We start from the raw sequence: 20,101 nt of genomic DNA on the forward strand, positions 1-20,101 counted from the left end.
AAGGTTGCTACTTTGAAGAATCTTAATTATAAAATATTTTGATATAGCACTTGATTGCATGGTTCCATGTGTTCATAGTGTTAATGTCTTAACTATTGTTCTATAATGTAGAAAAGTTTTTAAAAACTTGCATGAGTTTGTGGGTCAACTTTTGACTAGTACTGTGTGTGTGCATAGAGTCCGTGCAAGAAAGTTAATTAATGGTTACCTGGACTATTTATCAGTTATATGGCTTGGGGGTAGAAGCTGTCTTGGAGCCTGATTGTCCGAGAGCCAATGCTCCAGTATTGCTTGCCGGACGGTAGCTGGTTGGACAGTCTATGGCTTGGGTGACGAGTCTTTGGCAATTTTTTAGGCCTTCCTCTGCCATCCTGGACCTCTCAGGCGTTAGGGAGCTCGGCCCCAGTAATGTACTGGGCTGTCTGCACCACCCTCTGTTGCGCTTTGTGGTCGATGGTGGTGCATTTGCCATACCAAGCGGTGATGCTCTCAATGGTGCAGCTGTAGAACCTTTTTGAGGATCTGAGGGCCCATGCAAAATCTTTTCAGCCTCTTGAGGGGAAAGCGGCGCTGTCGTGCCCTTTCCATGACTGCAGATGTGTGTGGACCACGTTAATAACAGTGATGTGGACTCCAAAGAACTTGAAGCTCTCGACCCGCTCCACTACAACCCTGTGGATGGGGGCGTGCTCTCCCCTATTTCTCCTGCATTGCATGATCAGCTCCTTGGTCTTACTGGCATTGAGGGAGAGGTTGTTGTCATGGCACCACACTGCCAAGTCTCTGACCTCCTCCCTGTAGGCGGTCTTATCGCCATCAGTGATTTAATTAGACCTACCACCATCATGACATCAGCAAACTTAAAGGAAAACTCAACACAAACTATCTTTTGGTATTTGTTTCATGAGTCCATTGTTGAGATATTCCCAAAATGTTTTGAATGTCATCATTCAAGTTTTCAAGATGTGTAACTTTCAAAATGCATCATGATGCTGCATTTTGCATATCTTGATATCGACCTTGTGCCATCCCAAACTCCACCTCTCTAATCAGGTTAGCAATGCTAACAAGTACATGTAAATTGCTATAGTAAATGCTAACGAGTACAGTATTTGACACAAACTATTTGCAGGACAGACATCCCAGCTCATAAAGTTAAAATGCTACACAGTTTGCTGTACCCACAAATACGATATTAGACAGCAAGGCACTTGATCCAGTAGGGGATTCTCTGCTGTTACCAAGAGAAGCTTGATTTTGCAAGAAGCTAACCACTTAGCTAGCTAGGTAACTAGCTACTAAGTTAGCAAACCAAATGCACAACTACAGAGCATTTAGCACATTTTATACAATTATCTTAATAGTTAAGCTATCTAGCTGGCAAACATTTAAAATTCCAGGGTGTAACTAAATCTTCTGCCGCATGCTGCACAACAGTGAGTGTGTTACAAGGCTTCCGGTCTCTCGTTGTGTGCTTGTAAACAAAACAACGTGAATGTGGACTACTGTTAAACTTCATAATGTGACCGGTGAAATTAAGAACGCAATCTGCTTTATCTCCTAACGTATTGTACAAGTTGGTATTTACTTAAGTAGCTACAAATATTCACATTTGATTAAACTTCTGTATACCTCCCAAGCCTACTTGAGGGGCCCCCGTGTTGACGGTCAGCGTGGCGGAAATATTGTTGCCTACCTTCACCACCTGGGGCCGTCCCGTCAAGAAGTCCAGGATCCAGTTGCAGAGCAACGTGTTCAGTCGCCGGTTCCCCAGCTTGGTGATGAGCTTGGAGGGCACTATGCTGTTGAACGCTGAACTGTAGCCTGAACGTCATTCTCACATAGTTAATTCCCCTCCTGTCCAGCTGGGAGAGGACAAGCACTTCATAATTACATATGCGAGTGCTACATGGCGATAGTAATTTAGGCAGGTTATTTCTTGTATGTGTCCTGTTTCTTGTAAGTGGTTGCTCTGGTTTTTGGTTCGGATACGTTCGTATAGTTACTCTGGAGACATCCATATATGCACTTACGATGAGGCCCGTCATTGATTTGGTAAACTCAATGCTATCGGATGAATCCCGGAACATATCCCAGTCTGTGCTAGCAAGTGTCTTTTAGCATTGAGTCTGCTTCGTCGGACCATTGCCATATTGCGCACGTCACTGGTACTTACTCTTTTGAGCTTTTGTTTGTAAGCAGGAGAAAGGGTCATGGTCAGATTTCCCGCAGGGAGCATGAGGGAGGGCCTTATATGTGGTCTAGTGTTTGGTAAAAGTGAGGTAGAACGGTTTTAAGTCTCCCCGCATTAGTCAACGCCCACCAGAGGCGCTGCCGCTGGGTGAGTGATTTCCTGTTTGTTTATACAGTTCGTTCAGTGCAAGTGGCGTTGGCTTGTAGAGATGTATACAGCCCTGATGATTACGGGTGAGAACTCTCTTGGTAGATAAGTGTCTGCAGCATGCCATGAGGTGTTCTATATCAGGTGAGCAAAAGCTTGAGATTTCCTTCACACTGGAAGCATTGCGCTGGTTGTTTTATGAAGACGCCCCCCTCCCCCTTTGGACTTGCCTGAGCCCTCCTTTGTCCGATCGTACCGATGCATGGAGCAAACCACTGAGTCCTACTTACATAGTCGTCCAGCCATGTCTGCTTGGCATATAATAGTGCAGCTTTCCAAGTCTCTGATTGGAGACTCTCTCGAATGAAGACACACCGAGGCTATCATTGGGGCGTCAGGTAGCCTAGTGGATAAGAGTGTTGGGCCAGTAACCGAAAGGTCGCTGGTTTGAATTCCCCAAGCCGACTAGGTGAAAAATAGGTCTGTGCCCCTGAGCAACTCACTTAACCCTAATTGCTCTTATAAGTTGCTCTGGATAAGAGCGTCTGCTAAATGACTAAAACGCAAAATGTAAATCATCTGTGTAGACCAGCAAGAATTGATTATGTAGGTGGAACTGTCTTGATTTTAGGTTTTCAAAATGTCTAACTTTCCAGTTTGGAAGATTCCCGGAACCTGAAGGGTGTAAGCCGGAAATCTGGGAATCGTTCAACCAGAATTTCTGGGTGTTTTGAGAGTTGGCTGAATTTTGCAACCCTAGACCAGCATGAAACATCTATTAGACATGTTAAACGTTCAGTATCTATTCTGTTTTAGATCCCTCGTGTTTTTATACAGGGCATTTCAGAAAGTGACTAAATGTGTGTTTTGAGTTTACAGGATAAACCCTGTTTACTTGTCTCAGTTCCCTCCTTGGCTCTTCCACTGGTTCTTATCTTGTTGTCAGGTCTTTCCTTCCTGCCCTCCTACTCAAAGGCTCCTTTCTCTTTCCTGTGGCGCCTTTGCCATAAACATCTCATGGACTGGTGTCACGTTGAGCTGAGAACACTGAACCACCACAAGCCAACCCTAAATGGACTGTGAGCAATTCTGTTGTTGTTGAAGTCCTTTCAAGAATGACTCTGGTTAGACCATGGTATGTTACCATTCAACAACATGATGCTTGATTGTCCGTATTAGGGTTGCCAAATTCTGTTAACTTTTAAATGTCCAGGTTTTATGAGAATTTGGGGGGGAAATAACTGGGGTTTTGCAACCTCACTCCAGATGGTGTAGTCTGCTACAAATACAATACATTGGGCACAATCCTATTCCAGGCTCTGATGCTCCTTGACTGTAACAAAAGGTATGATAAAGTAATCTTCAATATCTGTTCCAATTGAGAATGAAGTTATTGTACCACCATGATATGTAGTGTTTTCTCAGTGAAAGCTGATGTGGCTCCTGACTTGCTAACTTTCCTTATAAAGACACATGGTGAGCAATTTGAATTTTACTGCTTGGACCTTTTCATAGGCCTTTTCAAGGCAGATAGAAAGGTGGTAAAGATACTGGAGGGTTAATGCCCTCTCTTCCAGTCTCTCTCTGCTTTTCCTGTCTGAGTCCGAGCCTAGTTAAGAGTCACCTTTTTATAGCCTTCTACACTCCTGTCCTCAATGCCCGCCTCGATAGTCTCATACTAACGGCTTCTCTTCTACACCAAGCTCTTAGACAAATCCTCTGTGATCTACCGAGTCACATTACTGACGTGTCACGCTTTTCTGGCTCTGCTGCCAGCTGAGACTGCGTTTCTGTGACTGTGTGGACTAGCTGTGCTCTCGCTGTCTCTGTGGCTGTTTTTCTGTGATTGTTGACGGTGTTTAATGTTTTGACTGTGATGTTTGGGTAACCTGTTGCCATTTCCGATTTACATAATGGGTTATCAATCAAATTTATTTATAAAGCCCTTCTTACATCGGCTGATATCTCAAAGTGCTGTACAGAAACCCAGCCTAAAACCCCAAACAGCAAGCAATGTAGGTCTGGGACAGGTAGCACGTCCGGTGAACAGGTCAGGATTCCATAGCCGCAGGCAGAACAGTTGAAACTGGAGCAGCATCACGGCGAGGTGGACTGGGGACAGCAAGGAGTCATCGGGCCAGGTAGTCCTGAGGCATGGTCCTAGGGCTCAGGTCCTCAGAGAGCGAGAGAATTAGAGAGAGCATACTTAAATTGACACAGGACACCGGATAAGACAGGAGAAATACTCCAGATATAACAGAATGACGCTAGCCCCCGACACAAACTACTGCAGCACAAATACTGGAGGCTGAGACAGGCGGGATCAAGGAGACACTGGCCCCGTCCGATGATACCCCCGGACAGGACCAAACAGGCAGGATATTTCCTTCTCATAAATGTATTCTATTGGTGTTGCCAGCTGTGTTTATGGTCTGTTGCCAGGTGTGTTTACGGACTGTGTTGCTCTTCAATTGTGTTGTCTATCCTGTGACTGTGTTACACTCCAACTGTAAATTCTGTCTTTCATCCCACAGCTCGTGCCAGGCAGGTGATGGGGGAGTTTGGCCATGTGTACAAGGAGCAGTATGCTGTGGCCCTCTTTAACAGTGTCCGCTTTGAGATCGAGGGGGGAGGAGGGCCCCAGTCACAGCTCCTGCACCGCAAGGCAAGTGGCCAGGCCGGCCTGGGGACGACTGTCTGTTGCACTCGTTCACCCCTCTGTTTTGCCAGGTTTTTTTTTGTCACCCCCCCCCCCCATCCCCAATTCTCTCTCTTCTCACTCCAGCTCTCCATTTTATTCAGTTCCTCTCTCACTGTATTCCCACACCATCTGCAACTCTCTCCTTCTCTACCTCCTTACCCCCCTTTTTATCTCTTCCTCACCATCCTCTGAGTCAAGGTTTTATCTCTGAGTGCAAGGCCGTGTGTGTTTTTAAACTCGACAGTCAAAAGCGATGGACACAGATAGGAAACGCGTACTGTAGCCATCTCCACTTCAGTGCTGTGGAGTTCTGTGTTAGTCTCCGCCATCGAGTCACTGGCGGGAAAGTGGAGCAGAATTCACACATGAACAAACGGGAGGGTGCTAAGAATGTTGTTTCCCTCGTCTCTTCTCCTCACTACCCGAGTGATGCCCCGGGTAGTCACACACACACACCGAGAACCACTTATTTACACTCCCCAAAAATATTTCTGAATAACGCACAGGCACCACATTTTTACAGAGCACTGCCAGTCAGCACCTTCCAAGCACACACAACCTCTCTTCTCCAGCTTCTCTCCATCCCCTTTTTTCTGGCCTTCCTCTGCTGGGATTAAGCTGTTTGAGTTCCAGTATTTTGATCTACTACAGGACATGTAAAAACGAAGTGTGGTTGTGTAAACACTATCCGAAACTTGTGTGCTCTCACTTCAGCCCTCCGGTCTCAATCGCCTCCAGCGTGTAAAATAGAATTAGGCCTGACATTACTGTATGGATGAGTCTCAAATAGCACCCTATTACCTATATAGTGCACGGCTTTTGACCAAAAGCCTGATAGCCCTATCGCTAACTCTGTCTGTTGTGTTGTGGTAGAATCCTCTAGAAGACCACTCTATCTTCTCTGGGGGTCTGTTCCAGTACTTGGAGGGGAACAAGAAATGGAGAAACCGCTTTGTCTTCGTGGCCGACACATACGACGTTAGCTTCTACGAGAACAAAGTGGTGAGGGCAGTCGGAAAAACTGAAACTATATATTTTCTTGCTTGTTTTACATTTAACTTCATAACCAAACTTCAATGTCAGCTTGTCTGAATCATTTGGGTCACAACTTTAGCTGTGGGCTGATGGTTCTGAACGGCTTGTACTTCATTTTCTTTCACCCTCTCTCCTTGAAACTACCCCCTCCTCACTCCGTGCTCTCTGATAGGCTCACGAGAGGGGCTTGCACCCTAAAGGAACCATCAACTGTGCCGGATACAAAGCTCTGACCTCCATGGAAGAGTACCTGGATCTGGTCAGCACCAGCCTGCCAGGTGAGAGAGACGATTTGGTAACGGCCGCTGACTGTATAATAAACGGCCGATCATGAGAAACGCTGTTGGATTGTCGTTGAACCAGGACTACATCCAATGTGAGATCAAGTAGTAAAGTCCTCAGTGGCTCGCTGGGCCGTATTCATTCGGGGCTCTATTCAATCTGGTTTGCTTAAGCGTTACGTTTCCCTAAATGCGTTCTCGGCTAATGCGGGGACATTGCCTTTGAATTTCAATCGCGCTGTAACTCTGAACTTCCGCGATACCGATTTGAATAGAGCCCTAGGGCACACTGTAGCAAAAGTTTAGCAATCAGTCTGTTTTCTTCCATTTGGTGACTAGTGAATACAACCCGATGAAGAAGCTATGAACACTATGTGTGTGTGTTTTCAGGTGTAAAGGCTAAGGTGGGCAGCGGTCCATTTGTCAAGGGTGCCACCCAGTTCCCCCTGATCCTGTGGCACCCGTACGCCCGCCACCACTACTTCTGTGTGCTGACAGAGAAGGAGCGGACGAAGTGGCACGCTGTGCTCCAGGACTGTGTCAGGCACAGCAACAATGGTGAGGAGCTGTGTGAACACATGACACAGTTAACAGTGTACACACAGCCATTTGATGGTTCTGGATGACAGGTAGGGAACAACGCAGAGACTCTCCCTCAGCTCCACCCTGGCCAATTATCGCTCTTCTGCCTTACTGCCATTGTTCACAACACAGACCAGGGTGTGTGTGTCGCTATGTGAGAGTTTTGCATACCATCTCAATGAGCTGGTCTATCAGTGAGAGTGAAATGCAGCCAGGCAGGAACGTTATGACTTGGTTATGATAGTCTGGAGTGGTGTTCCTCTACTCTGAGTCCTGGAGGGCATGTGAGTGGCAGGGTGTGGCCTAATTCTTTATTACCCCAATTTAATAAATGTAAGTAAGCCTTGTCCAATCCAGAACCAGCCTTAGCCTTCTTCTTTTTTCCGTAGCGCGATGCATCTTCAAGTAAACCGCCCAGACAGGATGCTCCATTAACCAATCAGTCATTTGATCTGTACAGATGAATACAGCCTGGTGTGGTGAGCGCAGGGTGCTACACAGTAAACATTGGTGTTGGATGAGGTGAAACTCCCCTCACCTCCCCACGATGACAGTAAATGTGGAGTGTGTTTGTGTGTATTCCCCTACCTTGCGGAGCGTATAAAGAGACTTTTATGTTTGTTTAGTATTTCATTAGGATCCCCAATTTAGCTGCTGCTGCAGGGAACAAAAAAACAACAAATGTAATACATAATATACATCACAGAATACAATGCATAATACTATACAGAATGTATAAAAATGAGGGCTGTCAAACAATTTAAATAATTGCGATGAATCACAATTTTAATTTTTTCTATTTTTCTTTTTTTAAATTCGCTCAAATATGGTGATAAGTAACTCATTTTTATGGACAAATCTTTACGTATTGAGTTATAAGCATGTTTTTAATGGCATATTCACCATAACAAGCAATACAATTACTAATGCACCCAGTAGGGCTAATCCCTCATACATTGTCTTGAAGTACGTACACACACACACACACAGTTAAAGTTTCAGCCATTCCAAATGATTGTTCTACCAATTACTAATTGGAGGGTTGGCTATAAGGAAAAAAATAACTCTCTCTATGGATACAAAGGGCATAAACCTGTCCAACAATGTCATGAATTCCACACATAAGCCTAGCACCATAGACTTCAGTCGTCCTCCTATTTATTTTCACTGAGCCAGTTGCTAAGACAAACGAGCCTGCTGCTCTTTTCTTCTGTACGATATGCCCAGAGAGTGAAAACAACCTCTCAGGCAGGTGTTGCCAGGTAGATTTGTGCAATGCAGGCCAGCCTGGTGTGTGTCCCTGCATGCTGTGACCACCAATGTAGTGGACAGTCCTCCATGTTGATGCTGGGCTCTGCTTTGTAACGCTCCACACATTTTCTCAATGGACTCCTTGTTACGCAAGCCTCTGTGAAGAGGGAACGCAACACCCTGCTACAACTCAACTCTCCGTGAAGTGAAAGAGGTATGGGACTGTAGGTGCGAGTAAGGATGACAAAGGCAGAGAGAGTGGTACCGTTTACAAGGAATTTATTCCGTCACACGGTAATATGGGGAAAAGGGGCTGGATGGAACCAAAGCAAAGAAAGTGAATGTCAAAGTCCCCCTCTCCTATCTAACCTGCCTACCCACTACCTATCTAACCTACCCTCTCCTATCTAACCTGCCTACCCACTACCTATCTAACCTACCCTCTCCTATCTAACCTGCCTACCCACTACCTATCTAACCTACCCTCTCCTATCTAACCTGCCTACCCACTACCTATCTAACTTACCCTCTCCTATCTAACCTGCCTACCCACTACCTATCTAACTAGCACCACCTGGTGCCCTAGCCAAAATACAGGGGGTGGTCCGCCCAGGTCTTACCTAGTGTGCCTCTTGCCTAAGCACTCACTAGGTGCCTTCCCCTTCCCCCTGGGAACAAATGAAACAGAATAATATAACCAATTTCACAATCCCACTGAGAAACACAGGACATCAAATAGGTAGGCTCTAACTGAGCAACAAACTCACACAGAACATACCAAAGCTGCTCCCATCTACAACTAACCTAGTACATTCCAACTGCCTGAGAAACAACCAATATATGCTATAGCCATCAGCCTCCTCTCTCAGCAATCATCTCAGCAGTCTATCTCTTCTGAACAGAATACTGGCTTTTATATTGCTTCAGAAGGAGTCTAATCGGATACAGCTGTAACTTGACGAGGGGGCGGTGTCAGCTCCAATCATCAATGGGGCTGACCAATCAGCTGCTTGGGGAGAATTCAGGAAGCCATCTCCTGAAACACACACTCAAATACAAACTACAACACAGAAACTGGGGAACGTAACACTCCTCTTCATCAGACTCAGAAGAACTCAACAAGAGGGCGGCTTTCTTCTTTGGTGGCTCTGACAGGTTGCTTTATCAGGTTGCTGTGCAGGCCTCTCTTCCTTCAGCAAGTTGCTAACCAAAGCCCACACCTCACCCCTCAGGTCTGGGAAGGCACTCCAGGTCCTTAAGGATTGGCCCCCTTGTTTTTCAATTTTTGCCTAAAATGACATACCCAAATCTAACTGCCTGTAGCTCAGGCCCTGAAGCATGGATACTGTATGCATATTCTTGATACCATTTGAAAGGAAACACTTTGACGTTTGTGGAAATGGGAAAGGAATGTAGGAGAATATAACACATTAGATCTGGTAAAAGATGATGCAAAGAAAAAAAAAATTGTAACATGTTTGAAATACGAGAGGCTATAATGTATTATTCCAGCCCAGGTACAATTTAGATTTTGGCCACTAGATGGCAGTAGTGTATGTGCAAAGGTTTAGACTGATCCAATGAACCATTGCATTTATTTTCAAAATGTTGTATCGACTGCCCAAATGCATAATTTGTTTATTAACCTGTTGCGACGACCAAACCCGGATCCGGGATTCTATTTATAGACCTAAGCTCATTACCATAACGCAACGTTAACTATTCATGAAAATCGCAAATGAAATGAAATAAATATGCTAGCTCTCAAGCTTAGCCTTTTGTTAACAACACTGTCATCTCAGATTTTCAAAATATGCTTTTCAACCATAGGAAAACAATTTGTGTAACAGTAGCTAGCTAGCGTAGCATTTAGCGTTAGCATTAGCGTTAGCATTAGCGTTAGCATTTAGCAGGCAACTATCACAAAAACAAGTAAAGCCTTCAAATAAAATAACTTACCTTTGAAGAACTTCTGATGTTTTCAATGAGGAGACTCTCAGTTAGATAGCAGATGCTCTGTTTTTCCAAAAAGATTCTTTGTGTATTAGAAATAGCTCCGTTTTGTACATCACATTTGGCTACCAAAAAAAAAAAAAAAAAAAAACGAAAATTCAGCCCTCAAAACGCGAACTTTTTTCCAAATTAACTCCATAATATCGACTGAAACATGGCAAACGTGGTTTAGAATCAATCCTCAAGGTGTTTTTCCACATATCTCTTCAATGATATATCCTTGTCCTTGTCCATATCCTGGTTTCTCCTTGCTCTCAAATGGAAAAATAATTGCACCTGGCTTTACGCTCCAATTTCGACGCAGGGACACCAGGCGGACACTTGGAAAATGTAGTCTCTTATGGTCAATCTTCCAATGATATGCCTACAAATACGTCACAATGCTGCTAACACTTTGGGGGAACGACAGAAAGTGTAGGCTCATTCCTTGCGCAATCACAGCCATATAAGGAGACAATGGAAAACAGAGCTTCAGAAATTCTGCTCATTTCCTGGTTGACGCATCATCTTGGTTTCGCCTGTAGAATGAGTTCTGGGGCACTTACAGACAATATCTTTGCAGATTCTGAAACTTCAGAGTGTTTTCTTTCAAAAACTGTCAAGAATATGCATAGTCGAGCATCTTTTCGTGACAAAATATCACGCTTAAAACGGGAACGTTTTTTATCCAAAAATGAAATAGCGCCCCTAGAGATCAAAGAGGTTAATAACTTTTCATGTTCAAAACTGCACTCCCCACAAACAATATCATGGTATTCACTGCTACTGTAAATTGGACAGTGCAGTTAGATTAACAAGAATTTAAGCTTTCTGCCAATATCAGATATGTCTATGTCCTGGGAAATGTTCTTGTTACTTACAACCTCTTGCTGATCGCATTAGCCTACATTAGCTCAAACGTCCCGCAGGGGACCCACTAATCGTGAAGAAGTTTTAAACCTTGGGTCGAATGCTGTGGCGATCTTCAGCCATGTGAGGTTGGTGTTTTCCTTTGGTTTCTCCAGGTCTATAAGATGAGAGATGGTCGCCTCGCTTTGAGTTCTTAGGAAACTATGCAGTTTTTTGATATTATTTCTTACATTGCTACCCCGGGAAATCTTAAGTCTTATTACATACAGCCGGGAAGAACTATTGGATCTAAGAGCAACGTCAACTTACCAACATTACGACCAGGAATACAACTTTCCCAAAGCGGAGCCTCTGTTCGGACCCCCACTCAAGACAATGGATCTAATCCCAGTAGCCGACCCAAAACAACGGCGCTGCAGATGGAGCGGCCACCTAGAAGTGCACATCACCCACCGCTCCCGAGTATACTACTAGCCAATGTCCAGTCTCTTGACAACAAGGTAGACGAAATTCGAGCAAGGGTTGCCTTCAAGAGAGACATCCAGAGATTGTAAAATTAAACATTTCATGGAAACATGGCTCTCTCGGGATATGTTGTCGGAATTGGTTCAGACACCGGGCATCTCCATGCATCGCGGCAACCGAGAAACACCTCTCTGGGAAGAGGAAGTGCGGGGTGCATGCTTTGACTGACGACTCATGGTGTAGTCATAACGTACAGGAACTCAAGTCCTTCTGCTCACCCGACCTAGAATTCCTTACAATCAAATGTCGGCCATTTTACCTACCAAGAGAATTCCCGTCAGTTATAGTCACAGCTGTGTACATTCCCCCTCAAGCAGACACCAGGACGGCCCTCAAGGAACTTCACTGGACTCTATGTAAACTGTAGCTGGGGATTTTACCAAAGCAAATTTGAGAACAAGGCTACCTAAATTCTATCAGCATATTGATTGCACCACGCGCAGGGGTAATACTCTCGACCACTGCTACTCTAACTTCCGCGATGCATACAAAGCCCTCCCTGCCTTCCCTTCGGCAAATCAGACCACGACGCCGTCTTGCTCCTACCGCCTTATAGGCAGCTGGTCTGACCAATCGGAAGCCTTGCTTCAAGATTGTTTTGATCACGAGGACTGGAATATGTTCCGGCCAGCCTCAGAGAACAACATCGACCTATACGCTGACTGCTGACTCGGTGAGTGAGTTTAGAGATGTTGTGCCCACTGTGACTAAAACCTACCCTAACCAGAAACCGTGGATGGATGGCGGCATTCGTGCAAAACTGAAAGCGCGAACCACCGCATTTAATCATGGAAAGAGGTCTGGAAATATGGCTGAATATAAACAGTGTAGTTATTCCCTCCAAGGCAATCAAATGAGCAAAATGCCGGTACAGGGACAAGGTGGAGTTGCATTTCAACGGCTCAGACATAAGACTTATGTGGCAGGATCTACAGGAAATAACAGACAACAAAAAGAACCAGTCACGTCACAGACACCGACGTCACGCTTCCAGACAAACTAAACACCTTTTCCCGCTTTGAGAATAGTACAGTGCCACCTTACCGGCCACCCTAGACCCACTTCAGTTTGCATACCGCACCAACAGGTTTCACAGATCCACAGATGATGCAATCACCATCACATTGCACACTGCCCTATCCCATCTGGACAGGAGGGATACCTATAAGAATGCTGTTCATTGACTACAGCTCAGCATTCAACACCATAGTGCTCATCAAGCTAGAGGCCCTGGGTCTCAACCCCGCCCTGTGCAATTGGGTCCTGGACTTCCTGACTGGTCGCCCCCAGGTGGGGAAGGTAGGAAACAACTTCTCCACTTCGCTGACCCTCAACACTGGGGCCCCACAACGGTGCTTTCTCAGCCCCCTCCTGTACTCCCTGCTCACCCACGACTGCGTGGCCATGCACGCCTCCAACTCAATCATCACGTTTGCAAACTACACAACAGTAGTGGGCTTGATTACCAACAACGATGAGACAGCCTACAGGGAGGAGGTGAGGGCACTCGGAGTGTGGTGTCAGAAAAACAACCTCACTCAATGTCAACAAAACAAAGGAGATGATCGTGGACTTCAGGAAACAGCAGAGGGACCATCCCCCTATCCACATTGAAGGGATAGCAGTGGAGAAGGTGGAAAGTTTTAAGTTCCTCGGCGTACACGTCACAGACAAGCTGAAATGGTCCACTCACACAGTGTGGTGAAGGCGCAACAGCACCTCTTCAACCTCAGGAGGCTGAAGAAATTTGTCTTATCACCCAAAACCCTGACAAACTTTTACAGATGCTCAATCGAGAGCATCCTGACGGGCTGTATCACAGCCTGGTACGGCAACTGCAAGGCTCTCCAGAGGGTGGTGAGGTCTGCCCAATACACCACCGGGGGCAAACTACCTGTCCTCCATGACACCTACAGCACCCTATGTCACAGGAAGGCGCAAAAGATCAATGACAACACCCCCTCCCCGAACCACTGCCTGTTCACACCGCTACCATCCTGAAGGCGAGGTCAGTCCAGGTGCATCAAAGCAGGGACAGAGACGAGCTGTTTTTCAATCTAAAGGCCATCAGACTGCTAAACAGCAGTCACTAACTGAGGCTGCTGCCTACATTGAAACCCAATCACTGGCCACTCTAATAAATGGATCACTAGTCACTTTAAACAATGCCTATTTAATGTTTACATATCTTACATTACTCGATTTGGAGGTGGAGGGTCCGTCAATGATCTGGGGCGGTGTGTCACAGCATCATCGGACTGAGCTTGTTGCCTGCAATCTCAAAGCTGTGCATTACAGGGAAGACATCCTCCTCCCTCATGTGGTACCATTCCTGCAGGCTCAACCCCCCCCAGAAATGTCTGGGAACTTGCAGGTGCCTTGGTAGAGGAGTGGGGTAACATATCACATCAAGAACAGGCAAATCTGGTGCAGTCCATGAGAAGAGTACTTAATGCAGCTGGTGGCCACACCAGACACTGACTGTTACCCCCCTTTGTTCGGGGACACATTATTCAATTTCTGTCACATGTCTGTGGAACTTGTTCAGTTTGTCTCAGTTATTGAATCTTGTTATGTTCATACAAATATTTACACATGTTAAGTTTGCTGAAAATAAACGCAGTTGACAGTGAGGACGTTTCTTTTTTGCTGAGTTGATGTACATATTCTCATTCACCCATTTTTAGATTTGTGTGTGTGTGTGTTGGGGAATTGTTAGATATTACTGCACTGTCGGAACTAGAAGCACAAGCATTTCGCTACACTGGCATTAACATCTGCTAACCATGTGTATGTGTCCAATAAAATTTGTTTTGAACTTCAGCTTGAATCTTACCACACAGGCAGGTAATCAGAGCTTTCCATCACCTGAAGGAGATGGCACAAAGTTCAGCTGTGGTTGGCATAGTGATGTTTTCTGTTGTGCCAGAGCATCTCTGTGGTTGTTGATTTCTGTGGACAAGTTTTACCATTTCCAGAGTGGAAATCCATCTTGTTTTGACATCTTGTGCGAGTGACTCCTTTTGCCTATTTGCGACTTGCTAATGTCCTAGCTCTGCACCTTTTTGGTGGGCTGTGTTTTGAAATGGCCAACAATATTTCAGCGGTTGGCTAGCAAGGGCATTGTTGAACCTGCTGTTCTGTAGGAACACTGTGATGGACCTTTTTGGAGACTGCGCAGAGCAGGTGTTCAAAAGGCAGATGTCTCTCAGCTGCGATCATGTTCTGTGCACGGTCTGTGCAAAGTGTGGGAACTTTGCACAGACCGTGTTCAACTGCTTTGCTACATCCATGACCTGCTTGGCACGCGTTTCAGCATAGTGCATCACTTCTGTGCGCGTGTGAACGCCGTTTCTCACCGATTATGGTGCGCAGTAACTCCAGGGTAGTTGTGGTTAATCACCTAAGTCCAGTGCTATTTCTTGTCCAGCGCTGCTCGTCGACTTGTCCATCGGTCTCCCGCGCTCACACTCTTCTAGCTTAGCCTGCCGAAGATGTCCTCCATTGTTACTGGTAACGTTACTTGTATTGCCAGCATCAACGGTGTGTTTCGCTTGTAAATGATAACGAGGACTCGATGCATTTCGGTGATAAACAAATTCAGCCTTGCGGTAGATGCAAATTAGAGTTTTATCCAGAGAGCCACCTGGGAGGGATTAAAATAGAATTTGGCATATTAAAAGCCCCTTACTACCATTCCCCATCATTCAGTCATACAAGTGGCTAGCCAGTAAAGTGGTTGTCAAACTAGCACATCAGCTGCATGGGCTTGAACTTGAACTCTGGGTGGTTCAGGGGCTCAAACTAACAAAATATGTTAATGGCGTCAATTTTAAAAAACTTTGACAGCCCTAATAAAAATGTCTGTCTCGTCCCCGTCCTGCCGTAAGGTGTAGTTTAATATTTTTATTGCTAGCTTGAGTGGCGGAGTTCCATGTAGTTATGGCTACTGTACTGTGTGTTTCCCAGCATCTGTACTGGACCGGGGGAATGTGAAGAGACCTCTGGTTGCATGTCTTGTGGGGTACTCATGAGTGTCCGAACAGTGTGCCAACTGCTTGAACAGACAGTTCAGTACCTTCAACACCTCACAAAAAGACCAATAGTGACGCAGTTAATCTCTCCTCCACTTTGAGCCGGGAGAGATTGACATGCATGCCATTGCGATTCGTGCTCCGTGTACATCTAAGTGCTCTGTTCTGGAGCAACTGCAATTTGCCTATGTCCTTCTTTGCCGCACATGACCACACAAGTCCAGGTGCAACAAGGGCCAGTAGGACCTGTCTGGTTGATTTGAGATGTCAAAACAAAGCAGCACCTTATCATGGGCAGACAACCTATTCCCATTTTAACAACCCTTGAGTATGTTTTGACCATGACGGCTTGCTATCTAGGGTTACACCCAGCAGTTTAGTCTCCTCAACTTGCTCCATCACCACATTATTCAATAATAGATCTAGATGAGGTTTAAGGTGGAGCAATTGATTTGTCCCAAAAACTACGCGTTTCTATTTTTTAAAAATATTTAGCACAAGACTATTGCTAGTTACCCATTCTAAAACTGACTGGAGCTCTGTTAGAGGTGTCAAGTATTTATTTAACTTTCGTACCCGACGTGTATACTGTTGCATCGTCGGCGTACACACACACACACACACACACACACACACACACACACACACACACACAGGCTTTATTCAAGGTCAGTGCAAATGTATTACATTTAAAAAAAAAACTTTTTTTTACATAGGTATTCAAACCCTTTGCTATGAGACTGGAAATTGAGCTCCGGTGCATCCTGTTTCCATTGATCATCCTTGAGATGTTTCTACAACTTGATTGGAATCCACCTGTGATCAATTCAGTTGATGGGAAATGATTTGGAAAGACACACACCTGTCTATATAAGGTGCCACAGTTGACAGTGCATGTCAGAGCAAAAACCAAGCCATGAGGTTGAAGGAATTGTCTAGAGCTCCAAGACAGGATTGTGTCAAGGCACAGATCTGGGGAAGGATACCAAAACATTTATGCAGCATTGAAGGTCACCAAGAACACAGTGGCCTCCATCATTCTTAAATGGAAGAAGTTTGGAACCACCAAGACTCTTTCCTAATGCTGGCCAAACTGAGCAATCGGAGAAGGGCCTTTGGTCAGGGAGGTGACCAGGAACCTGATGGTCACTCTGACAGAGCTCTAGAATTCCTCTGTGGAGGTAGTTGTCCTTCTGGAAGGTTATCCTATCTCTGCAGCACTCCACCAATCAGGCCTTTTATGGTAGTGGCCAGACGGAAGCCACATGAAAGCCCGCTTGGAGTTTAACAAAAAGCACCTAAAGACAATGAGAAACAAGATTCTCTGGTCTGACGAAACCTGATCAAGCATCTCTGGAGAGACCTGAAAATAGCTGTGCAGCAACGCTCCCCATCCAACCTGACGGATCTTGAGAAGGTCTGCAGAGAAGAATGGGAGAAACACCCCAAATACAGATGTGCCAAGTTTGTAGTGACATACCCAAGAAGACTCCAGGCTGTAATTGCTGCTGAATGTGCTTTAACAAAGTACTGAGTAAAGGGTCTGAATTACTATCTAAATTAGTTTTCAGTAGTTTTTTTTTAAATAAAATAGCAAAAATGTCTAAACCGGTTTTTGCTTTGTCATTATGGGGTATTGTGTGTGTGTGTGTGTGTGTGTGTGGTGTGTGTGGGGGGGGGGGGGGGGGCAATTTGTAATACTTTTTAGAATAAGGATGTAACGTAACAAAATGTGGTTAATCAAGGGGTCTGAATACTTTCCGAAGGCACTGTATGTAACTCTCAATCCATGATAAGGAAGAGGATGTAAATCCTTAACATCTAGGTTTTTTTTTTTTGCAACAATATGTTGAGCAATGAAATCAAAAGCTGCACTGAAGTCTTAGCAAAACAGCTCCCACAAGCCTCTTATCAATTTATTTCAGCCAATCATCAGTCTATTGTGAAAGTACCGAGAATGTTGAGTGTCCTTCCCTATAACCTTGCTGAAAGTCCTTTTGCCAATTTGAATAATGTTATTTTACATGTATTTTGTCTTTATTTTTCTCTCAAAGTTTTCTATGCATCGGTAACAGGGCGATTTTAAAATAAAATAGTCGGCTGTTTGAACTATTTTTAAAGGGTGCTTTGTTATTCTTGGGCTGTGGAATGACCTTTGCCTTTCTGCAGGCCTGAGGGCACATACCGTCTTGTAGGCTTAAATTCAAGATGTGGCAAACGGGAGTTGCAATGTATTCCAGTACCGACCTCAGGAATTGACCATCCAGATATTTTCACCTCTTCCACACCCACATTGCCGAACTCCACTACAGTGCTTGCCTTTCATTATTTTGTCCGATATGCATGACTATGAATACTAAGTTTGCTAATCTTGTAAACAAAAAACAATTCAAGTGGTTGGCAATATCAAAGGGTTTTCATTGATCTGCTCGAATGAAGGATGGAGCCGAGTTAGCTTTATAGCCTAGAATTTCATTTAAGGTACTCCAGCACTTTTTTACAATTCGTTTTTATATCATTTATCCTGTTCCACAGTGTGGTTTCCCCCAACAATCATTGAGGGGCTGCACGGTGCAGCGAGGAACGCCATGTGAGAAAGGGGGTTGTTACGGGGGGTGACGAGATCCTCCGTTGGTTCGGTGCTCCGATGTCGTGGAAACCCAGCGGTGAGGTGTTCCCCTGTTTGGGACAGAGGACACATTCTGGCTGCCAGGTGAAAGTGGGGTCAGATAATGGGGTCAGATAATTCACTTCCAGCGGTGACAATCTGTTTGCCAGATGGAATGGATCCTTCAAGTCTCGGCTCGCTCGTGCCCTTTCGAGTAACCGTCTCGGCCCAGTCTCTGTGGTGAAGTGGAGTTGAACAAGCCACCTTCTCTGAGAAGTGGGACACATCAAATTCGCCCACGAGATGTTCAGTGCAGAGCTATTTTTAGCCTGGGCTTTGCTACATTGGTGAACTCATCAATAAGGCTCTGATTCAGCTCATCGGATAGCCGGCAAACGTCCTTCTGTAGCCACCCGATATCACGCGGTCACACCAATGGCACTTCCACTCTGTCCCTTTTTGGTTAGTGAACATGTCACAGCAGTAGCATTGGACAGTCAATGGCCATTGATATCCATTGGATCGCCATCGGTAGCGATAATGTTAAAAGCCACAGCTAGCAGCACTAGCTTATAAATAAATTCCATTAAGGCAGTGTGTTCCATGAAGTGCTAAAATAAGCTACAACAAGATGTGCATCAGTCTTGCTTTGACAGGAGTTGTATTCTTACCATTGTTCAGTTTTTTAAATTCTGACATTCCATGTCAAAAGAACTCTCGTGGGTTGACTGTCCTTTGTGACATCAGAATTACTGAGTGAGTTTGCCGTGATGAAGACGTAGAGCCTGACCAGGAATGTAGTTAATATGGGATGCCTACCAAATGGTACCCTATTCCCTACATAGTGCTCTCTATAGGCAATAGGGGTCCATTTGGGACACAACCATGGAGAAGTGAGAAATTGAATTACATGCTGACCACACCAGCCGCATTGCGTGCGTGAGCTTTGCAAAAAATAAATGTACACTTTTTATTCAATCATTTCATCCGAACTACTTGCGCGCGTCAATGAGTGTCTGCGTAGTCAGATGTTAAAATAGAACTTAGTTCTATTTTAGACACTTGACACGCTACAAGTCCTGTATCTCCCATCTCCTCATTGGTCTTTATGAGCATAAAAAATATACAGAGTTACACATGGGATAAACAAACGTACAGTCAATAACACAAAATAAATATCTACAGTGCCTTGCGAAAGTATTCGGCCCCCTTGAACTTTGCGACCTTTTGCCACATTTCAGGCTTCAAACATAAAGATATAAAACTGTATTTTTTTGTGAAGAATCAACAAGTGGGACACAATCATGAAGTGGAACGACATTTATTGGATATTTCAAACTTTTTTAACAAATCAAAAACTGAAAAATTGGGCGTGCAAAATTATTCATTACTTTCAGTGCAGCAAACTCTCTCCAGAAGTTCAGTGAGGATCTCTGAATGATCCAATGTTGACCTAAATGACTGATGATAAATACAATCCACCTGTGTGTAATCAAGTCTCCGTATAAATGCACCTGCACTGTGATAGTCTCAGAGGTCCGTTAAAAGCGCAGAGAGCATCATGAAGAACAAGGAACACACCAGGCAGGTTCGAGATACTGTTGTGAAGAAGTTTAAAGCCGGATTTGGATACAAAAAGATTTCCCAAGCTTTAAACATCCCAAGGAGCACTGTGCAAGCGATAATATTGAAATGGAAGGAGTATCAGACCACTGCAAATCTACCAAGACCTGGCCGTCCCTCTAAACTTTCAGCTCATACAAGGAGAAGACTGATCAGAGATGCAGCCAAGAGGCCCATGATCACTCTGGATGAAATGCAGAGATCTACATCTGAGGCGGGAGACTCTGTCCATAGGACAACAATCAGTCGTATATTGCA

The 20,101-nt window shown here is 44.9% G+C and overlaps 1 protein-coding gene across 1 annotated transcript in view; it reads left to right on the forward strand.

Moving 5' to 3' along the window:
- Positions 1–20,101, forward strand: part of LOC139388797 (protein Niban 2-like) — a 62,923-nt gene that overhangs the window by 8,168 nt on the left and 34,654 nt on the right. Inside the window, exons 2-5 of the mRNA XM_071135717.1 lie at positions 4,876–5,006; positions 5,916–6,044; positions 6,250–6,355; positions 6,749–6,916. Coding sequence (XP_070991818.1) covers positions 4,876–5,006; positions 5,916–6,044; positions 6,250–6,355; positions 6,749–6,916 — 534 coding nt within the window. The remainder of the gene's footprint in view (positions 1–4,875; positions 5,007–5,915; positions 6,045–6,249; positions 6,356–6,748; positions 6,917–20,101) is intronic.

The sequence above is a fragment of the Oncorhynchus clarkii genome, chromosome 29 (genome assembly GCF_045791955.1).
Source record: "Oncorhynchus clarkii lewisi isolate Uvic-CL-2024 chromosome 29, UVic_Ocla_1.0, whole genome shotgun sequence".
NCBI lineage: Eukaryota > Metazoa > Chordata > Actinopteri > Salmoniformes > Salmonidae > Oncorhynchus > Oncorhynchus clarkii.